The following is an 18,291-nucleotide window of genomic DNA, read 5'->3' on the forward strand; positions in this document are numbered from 1 at the left end:
AGTGTGAACGGAGTCTCATTGTTACAAATTAATAGTGTTGCTATTATTATTAGTAGTAATCATAATAGTTATAATAAATTATAGCAACAATAATTTTAATAATTGTAACAACAAGCTGCATAGATTTGAACGGCTTCCACCGAAATACATGAACTACGACTTGTCATGTGACTGTGTCCAAAGTCACATGACAAGTCACACAAGTGTGACTGGAGCCTGAAGACAAAATTGTCCCAAAAGTTCCACAAAGTTACAGGAAGTTTCAGCACCAACGCCCAACATCGTGCAAGGAAAATTCTGAAACTTGTAGTTCCTCAGATCTAAGAAGCTTGTAAACGGCATGCTAGGACTATTAGTGTTGCAAATAAATTCAGAATTAATGTTAGGAATTAGAATTCGGTCCTCAAACTCACTGCAAATGTACAACAATCACCAACAGCGCCAAACTTGCAGGACTCGAAGTTCTCCAACTGCCCAATCAAAATCAAGCGCCAATGTGGCCCAATGAAAGACAGAAGTGATGCTGGGACTTGCAGCGCATCAAACATGCAACAAACTTACAACACATCATCATTTTGCATCTAGCTGCAGAATGAGGACACTTCTAGAAAAGAAGGCATGATGGGAGTTGTGGTCCTTTCAACAACTTTTTAACAGCAACGTTCAGCATTTTCTTTCCAACTAAACAGAGACACGCTGAGAATTGCAGTGCCCCAAAGATCTTACAACCATTTCCGTTATTCTAAACAGCCATTGGCATTCTAGAACTTGGAGTGCCTCAAAGCAGGAACAAAGACCCGGCCTTCAACACTAGAGGGACCTGGGACTTGTAGTCCCTCAAACTTCGACCACGCTTGCACCAAGTCCCATAGTGTTCTGTCAGAGAGCAGAGGGCGTGCTGGGACATTTAGTTCTCAAACTACCAAATAAAGTTAGACAAACTGAACATTCTGTGCTGGAATAAAGCCTGGTGGCCACACTGATGACTGTGATGGCAAGGCAGAAAAGCATGCTGAAAACTGTAGTCCCCAAGCAACATAGCTGGAGCAGCTCTGAGCACCCTCTGGCACTGGATGGAAGGTCATGCTGCTACTTGTAGTGCCTGTAAATTATAATTCCAAGTCTGAGACTGTGCTGACAGAAAGTATAAGTTATGCTGGGGCCTATAGTTCTCCAAACATCAGACTACCTGTGAGCATTAGCTGGCACACTGCCATCTGTAGTGCAGCAAATATGTGTCGGAGTTAAAGAAGACTCAGCTTCCTACACTGGAGGTCAGAGGGGTCATGCTGAGACTTTTCGTTTCTTACACGTCTATGGAATTCCAGCAAATCTGTACCAGGTTGCATAGTGACCTGCCAGGGAGTAAGGGGCACGCTGGGACCAGTAGTTCCTCACATAACCCAGTTAGACCATCACTGAGCTTTCCTCAGCCTGAAGTAGAAGGGCAAGCTTTCACTTTTAGTGCCTCAACCAAAGTAAAAATAACCCTCAGCTGTCTACACTGGAGGTCATGCTGAGGCTTCTAGTGCCAAAAGGACATGACTTTATATGCTATAGGTCAAAGGGGCCATCAAACTAACACTTAGTTCTCCTAGTGCCCTGTCATGCTAAGTTCTCCTGGTACATATCAAGGAGCAGAGAGCAGGCTGGGACTTGAAGTCCCTCAAACTTCTACCAAGCTTGCATTAAGTTCTCCTAGTGCCTGTCAGCAAGAGGGGGGCATACTGGGACTTCCTGTATCTATCAACGTTCTCCTAATGGGAACAGAGGCCAATCAAAGCAAAAATAACCCTCAGCTTTCTACACTGGAGGCAGGTGATTTATTTTGAAGCACTTCAGCAATCATTTCTACTAATAAAGTGTGTCATATACACAGCAAAATAAAAAATTTTCACTGTCCTATAGAAAAAGGAAAAAGATTCAACACAAGTCACATGAACACTCCCAGCAAAATCGATCACTGTTCATTCCATAAACAATATAGCTGTTGTAATCCATAACTGAAGTGGCCAAAATAAGTAAATAAATCATTTTTAATTGCACAATATGGGGCTAGTCACAGACCAAAAGCTGTTGAACAGTAAGCTCATGAAGTCATAGCGGTAGTTTGCTCAGGGAAGACACATGGCTGGCTTCCAAACATTACAGTTGGCCATTGCAAGTCAAAGTAGGGTGGTACTCCAATCAAATACACTTACTTCGGTAAGCTTGTGCAGGTATGCCACAGATCACTGTCAAGTACCTCTTAAAATAGATGAGATTAAAAATAAAAAATTATATATATATTAATATATATATATATATATATATATATATATATATATATATATATATATATATATATATATATATATATATATATATATATATATATATATATATTATTGTGTAGACATGTCACTGGCAATTTTACAGTAATGCTTAGTCTTACAATAAATGCTACACATTTTTTTTAAATGCCATAAGTTATCCTTTATCATGTATTTCATTTAATGGCAAGTATACCAAAACTGATAATTCAGGTTTTAGTAGATACTAGAGCATTAAACTGACAGTTTTTGTGTGTCTCGGGGTCTTTATTGACAAGATCAATTTCTGGGTCAGCACACCTTATGTGGCCATAATAAGGGGCTCCCACTCTGCTTGCCATTTCTTTTTAATCATTAGGAACGCAACAGAAGCGGTATACAAGGATAGGACAGGTGGTCAGGACCACCCAAAACTCCAAGATCAATAGAAATAGTTCATTGTGAAAAAATCAAGACCTATAAAACCCAGGGACTCGCTTTGCCATCAAGTTCAAACAAGAAGTTCAGTTTCCTGCTTTTTTTTTTTCCTTTTTTTTTTATTTATTCAAGGTTTAATGTTCTAAAGCATGGGTGTCCAACCTGTGCCCTCCAGCTGTTGCGGAACTACAGGACCCATGAGGCATTTCAGGGAAAGACCCATGATGCATTAAAAGGCTGACAATTGCAAGCATGACTCCCAAAGACAAAGGCATGATTGGACTTGTAGTTCTGCAACAGCTGGAGGGCCGCAGTTTGGACACCCATGTTCTAAAAGGATGTGGTTTTAAAAGATTGATAGAGAGATGTAAATGTGGGTAAACTTGAATATTGTATACATGAAACGGCCATTTTTGGTCATAAATGTTGAAAAGTGTAAAAATATTACAAATGAAAAAATATTTAACATGACAATTTTTTTTTCTAACTGGAGTACTTTAAAACCAACAGGTGGCTCATTATTTCATCTCTTTACATGTATATTTTTTATATTGTATGTATATCTACAAAGGCCAATAAAAGATGAAGCTAAATTTGAAGTGCCTCCCTAAAATGTTGAGATTCAGTACTGCTAACTCCAGATGCAGTATGGATGTGTTCCATGTTAAATGATCATCTCCACATACATACTTGTGATTGCTGAAGGGTTATGGCAATCTATAGACATCTGTTTTGATACATGTAGGCTCTGTAATCTAAGATCCGCAGGCATTCTTCAGAAACAATCAATAAAAAAAAGAATGTAAGGTCACCCAGAGCTCACTGTCCATACTGAAACCGATCGATTGCACAGGATGCACTAGGCACAAAGCAATGCAACAATATAAAGCCAAGGATTGTAGACAGGTTAGACTGTGGATGTGAATATAGCACGAATCAGAATAAAACTGAAAGTTGAATTTCTTCCTTTTAGCCTAGGTAAAAGCAACAGTCCAGGTAAATGTACTGGATAACTATGCACGCAATGCGAGTGACCTTGCCTTATTGAAGTTAAGTGACGGACGTACTTCTCACCTGACAAATAAATAGACCAGAGGGAAATTTCCCTTCCAGCCTAGTACTGCCTCAGCTGAGCAATAATGACTGGCTTGTGCAACAATCAAAACAAAATCAAAGTGATAATGATCCAGAAAGAAACAGTTTAACAAATGAGTTAGGTGCATAGTATGGGGCCTCTAGAGAATCACTCTATACAAAACAAGTACAGTTTAATCTTTACAAACAAACACAAGCAATGAGGAGTAAACTTCCATTGTTTCTCTGATCAACAATGCAATCAGGATGAATAAACCTGAGCACAAGAAAAACTCATAATCATTTCTAAATGGTTCTCCAGTGGTGCAAGTTAATGATCAGCTAATGCTGCATATGCCAAGCTCTAACAAGAAATGAAACCGTATAGACGAATGTTTGGTACACACTACAGTCAGCTGTCAGCTCTGGTCAGGAGCCATGTCCTAACCATGCGAGGTTAGTACAGCGATCTCCCCCCGCTGAGCTGTTGTGTTCAGACAGGGAGACGCCCACGCCAGAACAATCCATTCAGCGCTCTCTGCTATTGGCAGAGAACGCAGATTGGGAGTCAGCCACCTGCTGGTTTTCCATCGTGCATGGCTAGCTTCTGTCGGACAGACTGTCATGCACAGGGGTAGAATGTCGGCTGGTATTTTTGTTTGTACTGGCGAATGTCTCCCGACATTCTGCACGTGTGTATGGGGCCTAAATGTATCCATAGACCTCAAATGATCAGCACCCAATACCTGGGAGGTCTTCAGGACAGGGCTTCAACTGGGCTATCTTTGGGATACCTTAGACTTCCAATACATCCTTGAGTTACCATTGTTATGAAAAAAAAGACCAATGGATAGGCTGGATTTTTTGAACCACCTATTGCGCTCTTTAAATTTTAAAACATATATAAACCTAACCTTTCATATTCCTCCTGATATGTACTTGTATGACAAAGTATCCTGTCCTTGTTGTATTGCTTCCTTTGTGGGAAATCCCTGGTGTTCCATACCACATCAGGCATGAGGGCACAGCATGGTAATTTCTCTAGTTGTGCCGGGAACACAGTGTACTCTCCTCCAATGATCAGACTTGTCCTGAAACTCCCCACCCTTCCCCCTGCACAGCCTTTGACTGGGAAACTCCGTGTACTGTTGCTTATCCCCCCAGCTCTTATGCAGCTGTGAACAGAGGGTATGTTATCACTTCTAAAACAAACTTTTTCTATGTCTACACACAAAATGTTTTCCCATTTTAAACTGAACGGGTTGTTTTACAAGGCGATTGTTTACAGTCACTTTAATTGTCTTAGGGATATTCACAGGTATAAGAGACCTCTGATCCATAATGCAAGGGTTGTAGTGTCCAGATGAATAGCACCATCCGCAACCAACAGATTGCCTAACACTAAAAAAACCTTCAATGCAATCTTACAGGATACCAGTATAAAAATAAAGCGTTTGTCAGGAAAAAAAAACGTTGGTTTGTGGGTGGTAATATAGAACATTCAATGTGGCAAATATCACACAGATTATGAAGTGCCTGCACCTATTCCTGCTTAAGACATTTGGGTTGGACCCCCCCCCCCCCCAAAAAAAAAAAAAACATAAAAGCTCATTTACATGTGTTTGCCTTATGTAAAATATCTATGGAAGAGCCCAGCAATTTTAATGTTAACAGCACTGTGACGGCCATTGGTTGCTCAGACAGCATGCTGAAATTTGGCAAGTCACAAAGGAAAGTCTTCTAAAAGTCAAATTGTACTCAAGCACTGGATGATTCGGCACGAGATAAGTACTGTACCTTTTGCATTTTCAGAACGCTTTGGCAAGTCAAGGGTGTCAAAGTTCTTGTCCATGTCTCCATTCTTTTTTCCTGAAAGCACAAAGCTGTATGTTATTTTGTAGTAAAGCAAAGCAGCCCCGCAGGGATGTGTAAAAACAAATTGAAGCTCAAACCAATCAATTTCAATGGTGTATTTCCATTTTTTTTTTTTTTTTAAATCGACAAATGCTATGCAGACAATTGTCTCAGGAATGAATGACTAGCATTGAAGCTGGGACATACACATTACTGTGCGTACATCGGCAGAATTAATCAAATATTCAGCAAATCCATTCAATAATTACAGCATTACCCAACTGAGATGATATATGAAGGGTTGTGGATTGAGAAAAAATTAATTGTAGCTGTTCTAGAAAGGGCGTTATTCATGTAACATTTTATACTGGCAAATGTGTGCAATGAACTTTAGCATCTTTATTAGGATGCAGAATAGGATTAATATCACCCCATTATTAAATTACATTATGTACTTTGTCTTTGCACTTTTACCATGTACAATATTTATATAATTAGGATAAATTCACCTTTTCATTTTGCACTCAAATTTAAAAGGCATTTGTTTCATTTACGCGCATCAATCTCCATTTCCAAGTGCCTATGTACAATTCAATTATCCCTTCCACTGCTAATTGCTTTCAATTCATTGCAGTCAAGAACCTACAGAATATGGAGCACATGAAGTGTATAATGAACTCCCATGTATGTAAGTATTCATATTAAGGCAATTGTAGAAAAGTGGAAGGTATAAAGTTTAGGCACCCAGAAGCAATTTTCTATGTCCAAGACAAAGGCATAACCCATTCAGGTAGTCTCAGACTTCCACCATCATCCAACACCCTCCACTCACATTCCCCCAACACTCCTCCCATGCCCAAGCAGACACACATACCTATTGGTGCTTCAATATGATGGGCTGCCTTACTGGCCAATAGGAAGGTGTGGAGGGGGGCAGCAGGCTTCAACACTACCAGGAAGCAGCAGAGTTTTGACAGTTCACAATCAGCAGGACTTCAGTCATAGCCAAGTACAAAAGCTGCTGCAGGCTACCTCCTGATACATGCAGTCTATAAACCAGTTGGAAGCGCTCTTATTAAAAAACAGTCACTTTGATATGGAAGTCTGGGAATGAAAACCTGCCAGTGTAAAGCGTGTGCCCAATGAAACGATAAAAGGTGGGACTCACTTGATAAATTGATGTACTAGTCTTTAAGAAAACTGAAAATGAAGAGAAGCTACCTTCTTTTGCCCTGCCATATAGTAGACTACCTCTAGGCCATTTTAAGCCTGACCCATGGTTCTCTACCATGGTAGTTTATGTAGAACACCCAAGTACAGCTACATATCCTATTCAACCAAGGCCCATGAAGTGACACGAGTGGGGAGATTTACTAAAACTGGTAAAGCTGTGTAAAGTAACCAATCATCTTATAAACTTCAGCTTATACAATTAAGCTTTGATACTTAGCCCAAGTTCACACTGGGCCAATTTGGCATGCGATTTGACATGTCAAATCGCATGTCAAAATCGGCAGCTATTGTTTGCAATGGCACCGTCTGAATCGGTGCGACGCCAACTTTGCGGTTTCGGCAACTTCGGGGGCAATTTCTATAGACATTTGTGCAGGAACCCCCACAGATGTCTGTCAAATCGCCCTCGAAGTCAGACTGCATTGTTTGTTTGAAATAGACGGAGTTCAGCTCGACTCGACGCATTAGTGTGAACCTGGGCTAAAACCTAGAAGCTTATTGGTTACTATGCACAGCTGCACCAGTTTAAGCAAATCTCCCTCAAAGAGTCTGGCCTCACTCAGTTTTGTCTTCATGTCTGTACCTAAACGACATACTCATTAAAACACCCATGTATGACCACATGATAATTTAACAAAGGCTTCAGGGAGAGGCGGTCCAGCAAACTGCAGTGACATCGCCAGCAGGAACAGGTTTACTGACTTTTTCTGAGTCAGGGTTATATTTTGCATTTTGGAGCTGATGTAGCGTGTGCGAGTAAAAGTTTGATAAAAAGGTAATTACAGTATACTGGTAAACTGCACTTCAGATAATGTAATCCTACATATTTAATATTACTGCCCAGTGCCTATAAGCAGTTCATTTCAAGGGAGCCTTGAATCTAGCTTTAATTAAATATTCAATTTAAGTTATGCATGGGTCTGTACATTGCAAGCCAACTTAAACAGATTCTATGCCAATAAAAATACTAACAGAAGAAGTTGATTGTTTCTGAATTGTCTTTTTTTTTTTAACAAAGACCAGAAATGTTAAAAAGGTGCGTTTTCTATATATTTGTCCTATATACAATAGCAGAATGCCCCTCTAAAATGATCAATAATTACTAGTATATGATGCAGTATTGTCTCTTACCACTTTCTTGTAATGACTAAAGTCTGTACGGAACATACAATCAAGCCGCTGCTGCTTTTGGTTGTGTGTTTCCAAATATCCACCTGAATTTTGTAGTCAGAGCCTAATTTTGTCCTGCCAGATGCGTGATCACGGTCCTGGGGACCCAACTACACCTTCCCACGATTCTTGAATAATATATATATACCGTATATACTCGAGTATAGGTCGACTCGAATATAAGCCGAGGCCCCTAATTTACCACAAAAAAACTGGAAAAACGCATTGACTCGTGTATAAGCCGAAGATGAGACATGCAGCAGCTACTGTGGAAAAGAGGGTCAACAATGCCCATCTGCAGCTGCATACCTCCCTGTGTCCATTGCAGCCTACCTGTGTCCTGTGCATGCCCCCGTGTGCCAATCTGCAGCCTCTGTGTCCTTCTGCAGCTCTGTGCCCATCTGCAGCTCCATGTGCCATTTTGCACCAATCAGCATGTCATAAAAACATACGGCGGCCATTCCAGGATTCAAAAGCCGCACCTCTCCTCCTCGTCTGTGATAGGCGGAACACTCAATTTCCCAGCAGTCAGTGTTCCGCCTATCACGGACATCCTCATACTACGGACGAGGATGAGAGGATGTCCGTAATAGGCGGAACACTGACTGCTGGGAAATTGAGTGTTCCGCCTATCACAGACAGGGAGGCGCAACTTTTGAACAGTGGAATGGCCGCCGTCTGTCTGCACGACACGCTGATCAGGTAGGCAGACGGCCTAGTATAAGCCGAGGGGGGCACTTTCAGCCTAAAAAAAAAAAGGGGCTGAAAATCTCGACTTATACTCGAATATTTTATTTATATATATATATATATATATATATATATATATATATATATATATATATATATATATATATATATATATATATATATATATATATATATATATATATATACACACACATACATATACATATACATACATATATACACACACACACTTTTTTTCTTTTTTTTACGATTATATTGCTGTACACCTTTGTTACTGCAGAGTTGATTATTACCATCTTCAAATCTCTCTCCTATTGTATTTTCATTGAAATTTGAAAAAAATACATATTCAGACTAAATGTGGGGAAAACCGTAGCATTTGGGAAAATGTTTTCCCATCAACATTATTCATGACATAGGATTCCTAGAGGAGATCTGCCTTCCACCATAGACATAAGATTGTTATCCAGTCTGGCTCCATCAGGAACTGTCATCTTATGCCTAGGAGCCATTTAGGTATTTGCTGCAGGGAAGCAAACACGCAGTTCAGCTGGTTTCATTATATATTTATGGTGGGACCAAGAAAGTGCAATTTTCTTTGTTCATATGTTGGTCACATGGCAAAAAAAATCTATTTTTAAATCCACGGTATGAAAAGAGAACCAGCTGTGCTAAGCATAATATCAAATGCTTTTACAAAGACTTAAAAGTACAAAGAAGTAGTAGTCCAACTGCTACAAATCCAAACCTGGAAAATGATTTTTGTTGTGAACGGGGTAATCCCAGTGGTAATAAAGTGATTAATGAACGCATGTTACATTTTACAAAAGGGTGTCATTGTTCACTTTAGCTGGATGCTAATGCTAGTGGCTTTCTTTGCATAGCACATTAACAAAGCTGAGCTCTCAATTTCTACTGCAAATATTTTGTAAGCACAACAGCAATCTGAAACAATGATTGTTTAACCCCTTTTTACCAAGGTACATTTTTGTTCCCTGGCATTCAATGGGTTAAAATAGCAGCTGGAAGCTTGATACATTTTTTTTAGCCAGCAATTGGCTGTTATGTAAAAGTGATCAGTGATCCAGGCTGTAGAGCGGCTGATCACTTTTACAGTACTGAGAAGGTGATGCTCACCCGATGCTGCATGATACAGAATGCTGAGCAGGAGGCTCAAGGAACATCCATTCCCTGATCTCCAAAACGATGAATGAGCCCGGAAACCATAAGATTTTCATTACTTTCAGGTTCACAGCAGTCATTCTTAAGCCTCATACACACGATAGGACTTTGTACAAACTTTCCCTTGGATTTTTGTACAAAGGGCGTCGGCCCTGAACTTGTATTGCATACACACAGCAGGACTTTTTCAGCCAACTTTCACCAAATCACATGGTTTTTCTGCTCTTTACCGCCACCTTTGGTCAACTTCTGTATTGTTGTCTGATCTTTTGCATTGGTTCTGAGCATGCCTGTTTGTACTTTGTACAAAAGTCCTATGGTTTTCTGTACACTCGATCAGACTTTGCTCCATCGGACTTTTGTTGGCAGAAAGTTTGTCCGTTCGCACAGCCAACAAAAGTCCGATTAAAACCCAAAAAAGTTTGTCTGATGGAGCGTACACACGGTTGGATGTTGCTCCAAAACAGCTAATTTGCATGTTTGTTGTCAAAAAGTCTGATCGTGTGTATGGGCCTTTAGGCTGCTGTACCCAGGTATACAAGTAATCAAGCATAATTGTGCTTGATTAGCTGCATTAACAGCATTCAGTACTATGTACATTATTTATATCATTAGGATAGATTCACCTTTTTATTTTTCACTGAAATTTGTTTATTTACTTGCATCAATCTCCATTTTTAAGTGCCTATGTACAATTAAATTAATCCTTCCACTGCCAATTGCTCTCAAATCAATGCAGTCAAGAACCTGAAGATAACAGAGCACATGGAGTATATAAGGAACTCCCATTTATGTATTAAAGACTGTGGTAGAAAAGTAAAAAAGGTATAAAGTTCAGGCACTCGGAAGCAATTTTCTTTGTCCAAGTGCTGGGCCACTCTAAAAAGACAAAGTTCCGACACTTTTAGGCAGTCTCAGATTGCCACTCTCACCGAACACCCTCCCCCAGATTCCTCCAACATGCCTCCCTTGCCCAAGAGACAAATTCCTATTGGTGCATCACTATGTTGGGCAGCCTGATGGCCAATGGCAATGTGTGGAGGGTACGGGGGGAGAAGGCTTCCTCACTTCAGAATGAGCTGGCATTCAGTCATAGCAAAGAGGAATGAAAAGTTGCTGCAGGCTACCTCCTGATAAGTGCACCTGTTGGATCCCTGACGTGTCCATAAAGGGGACCTCTTAGCTGCCCATACTATGCTTGTTAGCACCCTTGTGACAGCAAAAACGTTAAATAGAAAAATAAATAAATAAAGTTATAATGTAATTGTAATAAAAATAAAATAAATTCAAAAGAATACCCCCTCTGCGAACACATATGAACGCAAACATAGGGCCTGTATTTAAACAGCGATAACATTACACGTGAGTTATCGCCACAAACATCAGAGTGAGAGCAATAATTCTAGGTCCATAATTAATGGTTAGCTTTAAATTGATTTCACACGCTTGGTGTCCATTTAATCGCCCCAACCCCATATATTCCCCCCCCCCCCCAAAAAAATAGTATTCAATTGCGTTTGTGTGTGCTAAAATTAATTGGAGTGTATTTTTCTTCCTAAAAATGCATTTCATAAACAGTTGCACAAATGTAATCAATCAAAAAATATGCTAGGCAAAATACGCCAATACATCCAACAGTCCCCTCCACCAGATGGACAATGCTGTTGTGCAAAGGTGCCCCCTGTTCTCATTCATCCAGAGTGAGAGCACTCTAATGCCCCATACACATGGTCGGACTTTGAGGGAAAATGTGTGATCGGATCGGGTTGTCAGAAAATTCGATTGTGTGTGGGCTCCATCTGACTTTTTCCGTCTGAATTTCTGACACACAAAGTTTGAGAGCTGGATCTAAAATTTTTCGACAACAAAATCCGTTTGTTTAAATTCCAACGGACAAAGTGCCACGCATGCTCAGAATAAATTACGAGACGAAAGCTACTGGCCCGTTTATAGTCCCGTCATACGCGTTCTATGTCACCGTGTTCAGAACGATCGGATTTTTCGACAACTTTGTGCGACCGTGTGGGCCAAAATCCGTTGATAAAAAAAATCAGACGGATTGTGTCGTAGGAAAGTCCAACTGTGTGTACAAGGCATAATACAGGAGGGTGTGTTACTGGCCAAATCATCAGGTAAAACCAGAGTAAAATAAGCCTAAAAAAGAAAACTGATGCAACCACCACATCTAAGGATTGGTCAGCTACAATATTTTACATTTTTAGTTTTGGGTTTATACCACTAAGTGATTAAGTAAAAATGCCCATGTGTACTGCCTAGAAGCCTTAGCCCTTGTACACATGGTTGGACATTCCGACGGAAAATTGTCCGATCCGACCGTGTTATCGTATAATCCGACCATGTGTGGGTCCCATCGGACTGTTTCCGTCCGAATATCCGACCGACAAAGTTTTAGAGCTGGGCTATAAAATTTTACAACAACATGATCCGATTGGACTTTGTCCTATGGTTTGTAGAGAATTCAGATCGGACAAAGTGCCACACGTGCTCAGATCAAATTCTAGACCAAAGCTATTGGCTACTAGCCTGAACATAGTCCCGTCTTAACGAAATAACGTCACCACGTTCTGAACAATCCGATTTTCCGACAACTTTGTCCGACCGTGTGTATGCAACACAATTTTCGGACAAAATCCAACGGATTTTGTCATCGGAATATCCGACCGTGTGTACAAGGGCTAACAGTTTCAATTCGTTGTTGCATAAATATCATAAAAAAAAAAAAAAATGATAAAAAAAGTGTGCCAGAGTTTTGTCTTATCCGGATTCCAGAATAACAGGCTTTTAGCAACAGCGACTCAGCAACAGAATTTTGCTGGCGCCTGTGCAGGCCTGTCACCTGCAACAATAAATTAAGTCAGTAGAGACAAGCAGGTCTTTCTATATAAAAGAAACTGCCAGTTGAATTATGGTGTATAACCCAAAAAAAAAAAAAAAAAAAAAAATAAAATAAAAAAAAAAGCATTAAATGGCTGGTTCTGTAAGCAAGCAGACCTGGCAAATAAATCCAAATCGAATCCTCTATAAAATCACAGAGACACGGAAGGTGAAGGTGGGGTAAAGCAGAAGAAGCTACAGACTCACCTTGGTTAAACCATTCCTCTAATAAGCAGGAAAGCAAGAGAAGAAAGGTGAATTACAGGAGGGATAGAGAAAAGTAGGCAGATGAATCACAACAATGCAGATCTATAAACATGTACACCTGAGGCCTTAAGCTGGCCATACACTAGTAGAAATTATTTGAAATTTTTAATTTCAAGAATGAATCGATTTTCCATTCATCAGTGGGGTCAAATAAACGTTGGTTTCAATTGAAGCAACAGGAAAATTAAAGCAGCAGAATGAAAAAAATTCCCTCGAACAAATGAATTTCCAACAGTGAATGTGGTTTTCATTTGGTAAAGTCAATTCTCTCCCAAACTGAATGTTAAAAGCAAACTAAATATCAAATTACTTTCAAAACATTTGGTAAGTCAAATGTACTGAGAACATTCATAGAAATATTGGTGCAAACATTCGTTTGACATTCTACTAGCGTATGGGTAGCTTTACACTACAGCTGGGTTTTCTAAAATGCAAACAGTAGAACTAAAAATTAGTTTGGACAAAAGCTCAACTGTCAGACTGCTAAAGTTCCTTCATAAACAGTGCCATGGCTGGCATGCATGGCTTACTCATCTATAAGAGATCTATACTAGACCAGTAAAAACAAAAACCCACAAAAGCCAGGACAAGTTCCATGTTCCGTTATGCAAGGTTATGCAAGGTGATGTTGGAGTAGCCATTTTCTACTCTGTAAAGTTAAGCAGGCCATACATTATGCAATTATCCGTCTTTCAAACACAGGCCAAAGGAAAGAAAATTGCACAATTCCCCGATCAACACAAACATTAATGGGGGAATCTGTCCCATAGCGCTATTGTGTTCTGCCCCCAGGGAGCTCCCCCCCACCATATACAATGATCTCTGTTCACAGCTATAGTCACCAGCAGTGATCGGGTGAAAACGAATCCAACAGGCGGGTTGTACCAAGTCAACTGATGGATCAACTTCACTACAACCAGCCTGCCCATAGACTGATCGAAAATTTGTCTGCTTCCTGCTGAACCAGCCAAATCTCAATCAGTCTATGGCCTCTTTCACACAGCTGATCTGTTCAGATCAGACCTGTCAGTTTTTTAGGTGGACCTCAACGGATGCTCCATAGACCTCTATGGAGAGTCGGATGTCAGCGGTGACATGTTCACTGACATCCGACCTGCTTCGAAAAAGTGTGACGGAGGAAAAACCTACTTTTACATCAGTCATCGGATCAGATCGGGTGAGGACGGACTCTGCGGCCCGTCGTCATCCGATCTCCCATAGGGGAGAGCGGCGCTCTGACAGGTCCGTCCGTCCACAGTGTGCAGAGACGGACCTGTCATCTTCCTGCTCAGCGGGGATTTACAGAGCGATCACCGCTGAGCAAGCGGACGTCCACAGGGTGGATCATTACGGATCTGTTCCGTGTGAAAGAGCCCTATGGCTGACATTACTAGTTACAAGTTTAGGTGTAAATGTAATCAGCTTAGTCACAAAAGTGTTAGAGGATACATTCTTCTATTAGTGGACAACTCTCCCTGCCAGGAGAACAGCGATTACCGCTATTGGCTATAGCCGCTGGCAATAATTGTATGCTAAAAGTCTGACATACTGGTTGTACCAAAGTCGATCAATGGACCAACTTGGATATAATCAGCCTGTCCATAGACCTAGGTGAATCAAATCTCGGCTGGTCCCTACTGTACCGGCTGAGATTAAATCCATCCATGGTCGGTTTTACTTTTCCCAATTGCATTCATCATTAGTTTAGTAACATTTGGTTTAAAATGCTTTCAACGTCTTTAGTGTTGCTTTCGTCATTAGCTGACATACCAGTATTTAAAGGTATTTACTGTATAGCAATTATTTGATTGTAAAACCACTGTTGTGGTCACAGACAGCAAGGTGAAATCTCTACTTTGGGAGCCCACAAAGAGCAATCATTTTTTTTCTAGTAGTGTTGGAAAGAGTTGGGCTGTTATTGCTGTCTGCACCCGTATGGGGGAGATTTCTTTTCACTTCCAGTCCCAGAGAGACGGTCTGCAAACAAAGGACCCAGATAGGTTCTAACTTTACCCAGGTACCGGTATATCTAAATCAAAAAAAGGTTTGATTTAAGTTATACTTTCAATTATGCACTAATGTGTAAAAACAGCCTATTGATTTTAGAAAGTTTACAAAATGACTATAAAACACAGCTCCTTACACACTCAGGAATTGTTACATTTTAGAAAACAAGTTTTGGTTTCCCAACTAGATTTTATTTTATAACACAGAAGAAAAAATGCCGCACAGTAACCCACAGCAACATGCACCATGTATTAATCTATACTACACTGCCAATCCCTATTTTTTTGCTGTGGTCTTATTTTAAGTAATGAACATGGTATTGAAAAAGATCAAAAGATGAATGTAACCAAAATAAATAAAACAAGCCATAGTAATTTAAAATTTGAGTAAATAGCTGGGGCGCAGCATGTAAATTAAATTTCTAGCCTGCATTAGGCTTATATAACAGAACATGCTACTTGCTTTTTCCCCCCCCATTATTACACTGGTACAGTAATACAGACTACACTAGGTTAAGTTGTGTGAATGTGCTGTCATTCATTATAATGGGGCTGGGGCAAGACCCACAGACAGACACAGGAGCCATAACACACTTGCGACAGAGCATGGCAAGGAATGTAGCTGGAATGCGGCCTCTTCAAACACGGGCAGAGCAAGCCCAAGCAGGCCAGACTTTGGCCAAGCGTTGGTGATAACAAGTTAGGGGTGGGTGACAGACAACAGAGGCTGGCAAGCACTTCTGTTTAACTTGTGAGCAAATAGATCATTATCAGCTCCATAATTCATTACTGTCGAAATACTATTCTGTATAACGACTGAGCGTGCCTTAACAACCTAAAAATGTACAGTAAAGTACATCATTTCTACAAGCATAAATATGCATTGTAAAGGGACACAGCAGAGCTTATTCGGTCAGGAGACAAGTCTGTACATATGAACACTCTGAACACAATTACCCACCTGCCATTAATTCATATAAGACCCTACAAGTCAATTCATAAACCTGCGTGGGTTATTTTACCTGCATTCATTTTTAACTTTTTTATTGCATCAAAATGTTAAAATAAATTTAACATGTATGCCTCCATTTTACGTATTGATATCCAGTCTCTGTGGTACCAGGTCGCACTACCCCCTAATGGACAGTAGCCAATTATATTTTTATATGATAACAATGTTAACTGGCATACAGCATAGTGCTAAAATTGACAATATAACATGTATATGATAAATTCTGCAGAGCCATGTGCTAAAACCTTTAGTGAACAGGGATAAAAAAGAACAATGCATGGAAATGACAGTACTGCATGTGTTGGGAATGCAGGAAGTGATGCTCGCGAGTTTGAAAAGGCAGCTTACATGGTTACCCCTCAGTTACCTTTAGCTTTTTTGCCTCCAAAGCAACCAGCATCATCTTTCTTTTTCTTTTGCTGTCCGCCAATCCCGCTTTGCATTGTACTGTCCAAGTCATGGAATCTGTCTGCTCCCGGCACCTCTTTGTGGACGTGATAAGAAAGGTTACGCATGATACACACACAGTTTTCCACAGACTGGAAGAAAAGGATAAAAATAACATTATATACTGAACACCTTTTTTAAGTGATGAAATGTGAAAAACACAACAGGCAACACATGTCAATTGTTAAAATCTGCTCACAGTTTCATTCTAAAATGCTTATGCAAACACAGCTTAGTTCACACACATTGTGCGCAATGATCCCTAGGGCCTATGAATACAGTATTAAATACAAGTATCTATTTTCATCATTACCAAGCCTCATATCACAATGAACTGGAAACTACTGCGATATAATCGCTAGAATTATTGTATACTATACTTCCTGCTACACTTATTTATATTGTAAAGTGTTGCGTAAATTGTTGCCACTATATGAATCCTGTATAATAATAATTCTCATTATGTGTTAATTCACAGTGCTGAAAGCTAAGGTTCAGGTATTCTACTTAAAGCGGTTGTACACCCCGATTGCGCATTTTTACGTACAGGTAAGCCTATAAGCAGCCTTATCTGTAGGTAAAATGAATATCTCCTTAACCTTTTACGGTTTAGGAGATATTCATCGTAAGCATTTCATAATGAGCATGTGGTGTATACTAGCTCATTATGCCTTTGCCTTACAGTTTGTTTTTGTTTTTTTTCCCAGGGCATACAACCACTTTAAAGCCAGCCATACATGGGATTGAAATTCAAACAATTTGTATACAACCAGCGCCACCCGCTATAGTCCGTGTATTCTGATGGTGGGAAAGTCTCTCCTCTTCCAGAATACAATAGCATAGCTGGAGGAAAGCCACCATCCACATCGAGTTTGTGGACGGAGGAATCAAGACATTTTCTTTCATTCAACCCGCTGGTGTATGGAAAGCCGCAGATTGACAACATCACCCCTTAAACCCAGGTGTATGAAAATATGTTCAAATTTAAAACGTGAGCGGCCACATACATGCGTACAGTTGGTATTGCCGTTCTGTGCTTTGAGTGTGCACCCTCTGCACCACCATCATTGACTGTACAGTCACCAACTCCCAGTAGCTGTTTAAGAATTGGAGCCACTGGAATGGCCTCTTAATCACATGATCACCATGACAGCCAAACTTTTAAAGAGCTGACTACCGCCTGTAGAAAAGGGTTAGACAGCACATAGACCCAATGGAAGCACTTGGCTCTCGGGCATGGTATAATGAAGACACTATAATCATGCAGTTTATAATCTCTTCAGGTGAGTGAATTTTCTCTTAATGCTCCATTCTTTCACAATCTAGAAACATAGTAGAAGGTTCAACGCTCTCAATAAGTCAGACTCATGCTGGCAATATTTTAGCTTTGAAATTTTAGAGAAACAAAGACTAAAAGGATGTTGTATGGCTTGATATGAACTTATGTGGGCCATATCAGCCTATGATTTTTACAATACCAACGTTCATAGTGTCCCAAGAAGATCTTATGTTTTTCTCAAGTCTACAAAAATATATTTTTCATTAATAACCTCACCTGTTTATGAGTCTGCTTACTCTTTAAACAGGGCACACCCGGTGTTTCTGATATCTTATCTCAGAAGTTGCGAAGTAGCCATGAAGAATAATAGTAATGCAATATCTGCCTAGACTCCATTGGCTAATCTACAATCTCTTGCATTAAACATAATAC

The 18,291-nt window shown here is 40.0% G+C and overlaps 1 protein-coding gene across 7 annotated transcripts in view; it reads right to left on the reverse strand.

The window, feature by feature from the left end:
- ARVCF (ARVCF delta catenin family member) overlaps positions 1 to 18,291 on the reverse strand; it is a 1,038,475-nt gene that overhangs the window by 61,885 nt on the left and 958,299 nt on the right. For 6 of the 7 annotated variants that reach the window (XM_077461693.1, XM_077461692.1, XM_077461696.1 and 3 more), the window contains 3 exons: positions 16,501 to 16,672; positions 13,056 to 13,073; positions 5,601 to 5,672 (listed from right to left, as the gene is read on the reverse strand). In XM_077461693.1, coding sequence (XP_077317819.1) covers positions 5,601 to 5,672; positions 13,056 to 13,073; positions 16,501 to 16,672 — 262 coding nt within the window. The remainder of the gene's footprint in view (positions 1 to 5,600; positions 5,673 to 13,055; positions 13,074 to 16,500; positions 16,673 to 18,291) is intronic. The other variant, XM_077461694.1, reaches the window with a different exon arrangement.

This window comes from Lithobates pipiens, unplaced genomic scaffold, assembly GCF_037356315.1.
Source record: "Lithobates pipiens isolate NorthernLeopardFrog02 unplaced genomic scaffold, aLitPip1_a1.2 Scaffold_3, whole genome shotgun sequence".
NCBI classification, from domain to species: Eukaryota; Metazoa; Chordata; class Amphibia; order Anura; family Ranidae; genus Lithobates; species Lithobates pipiens.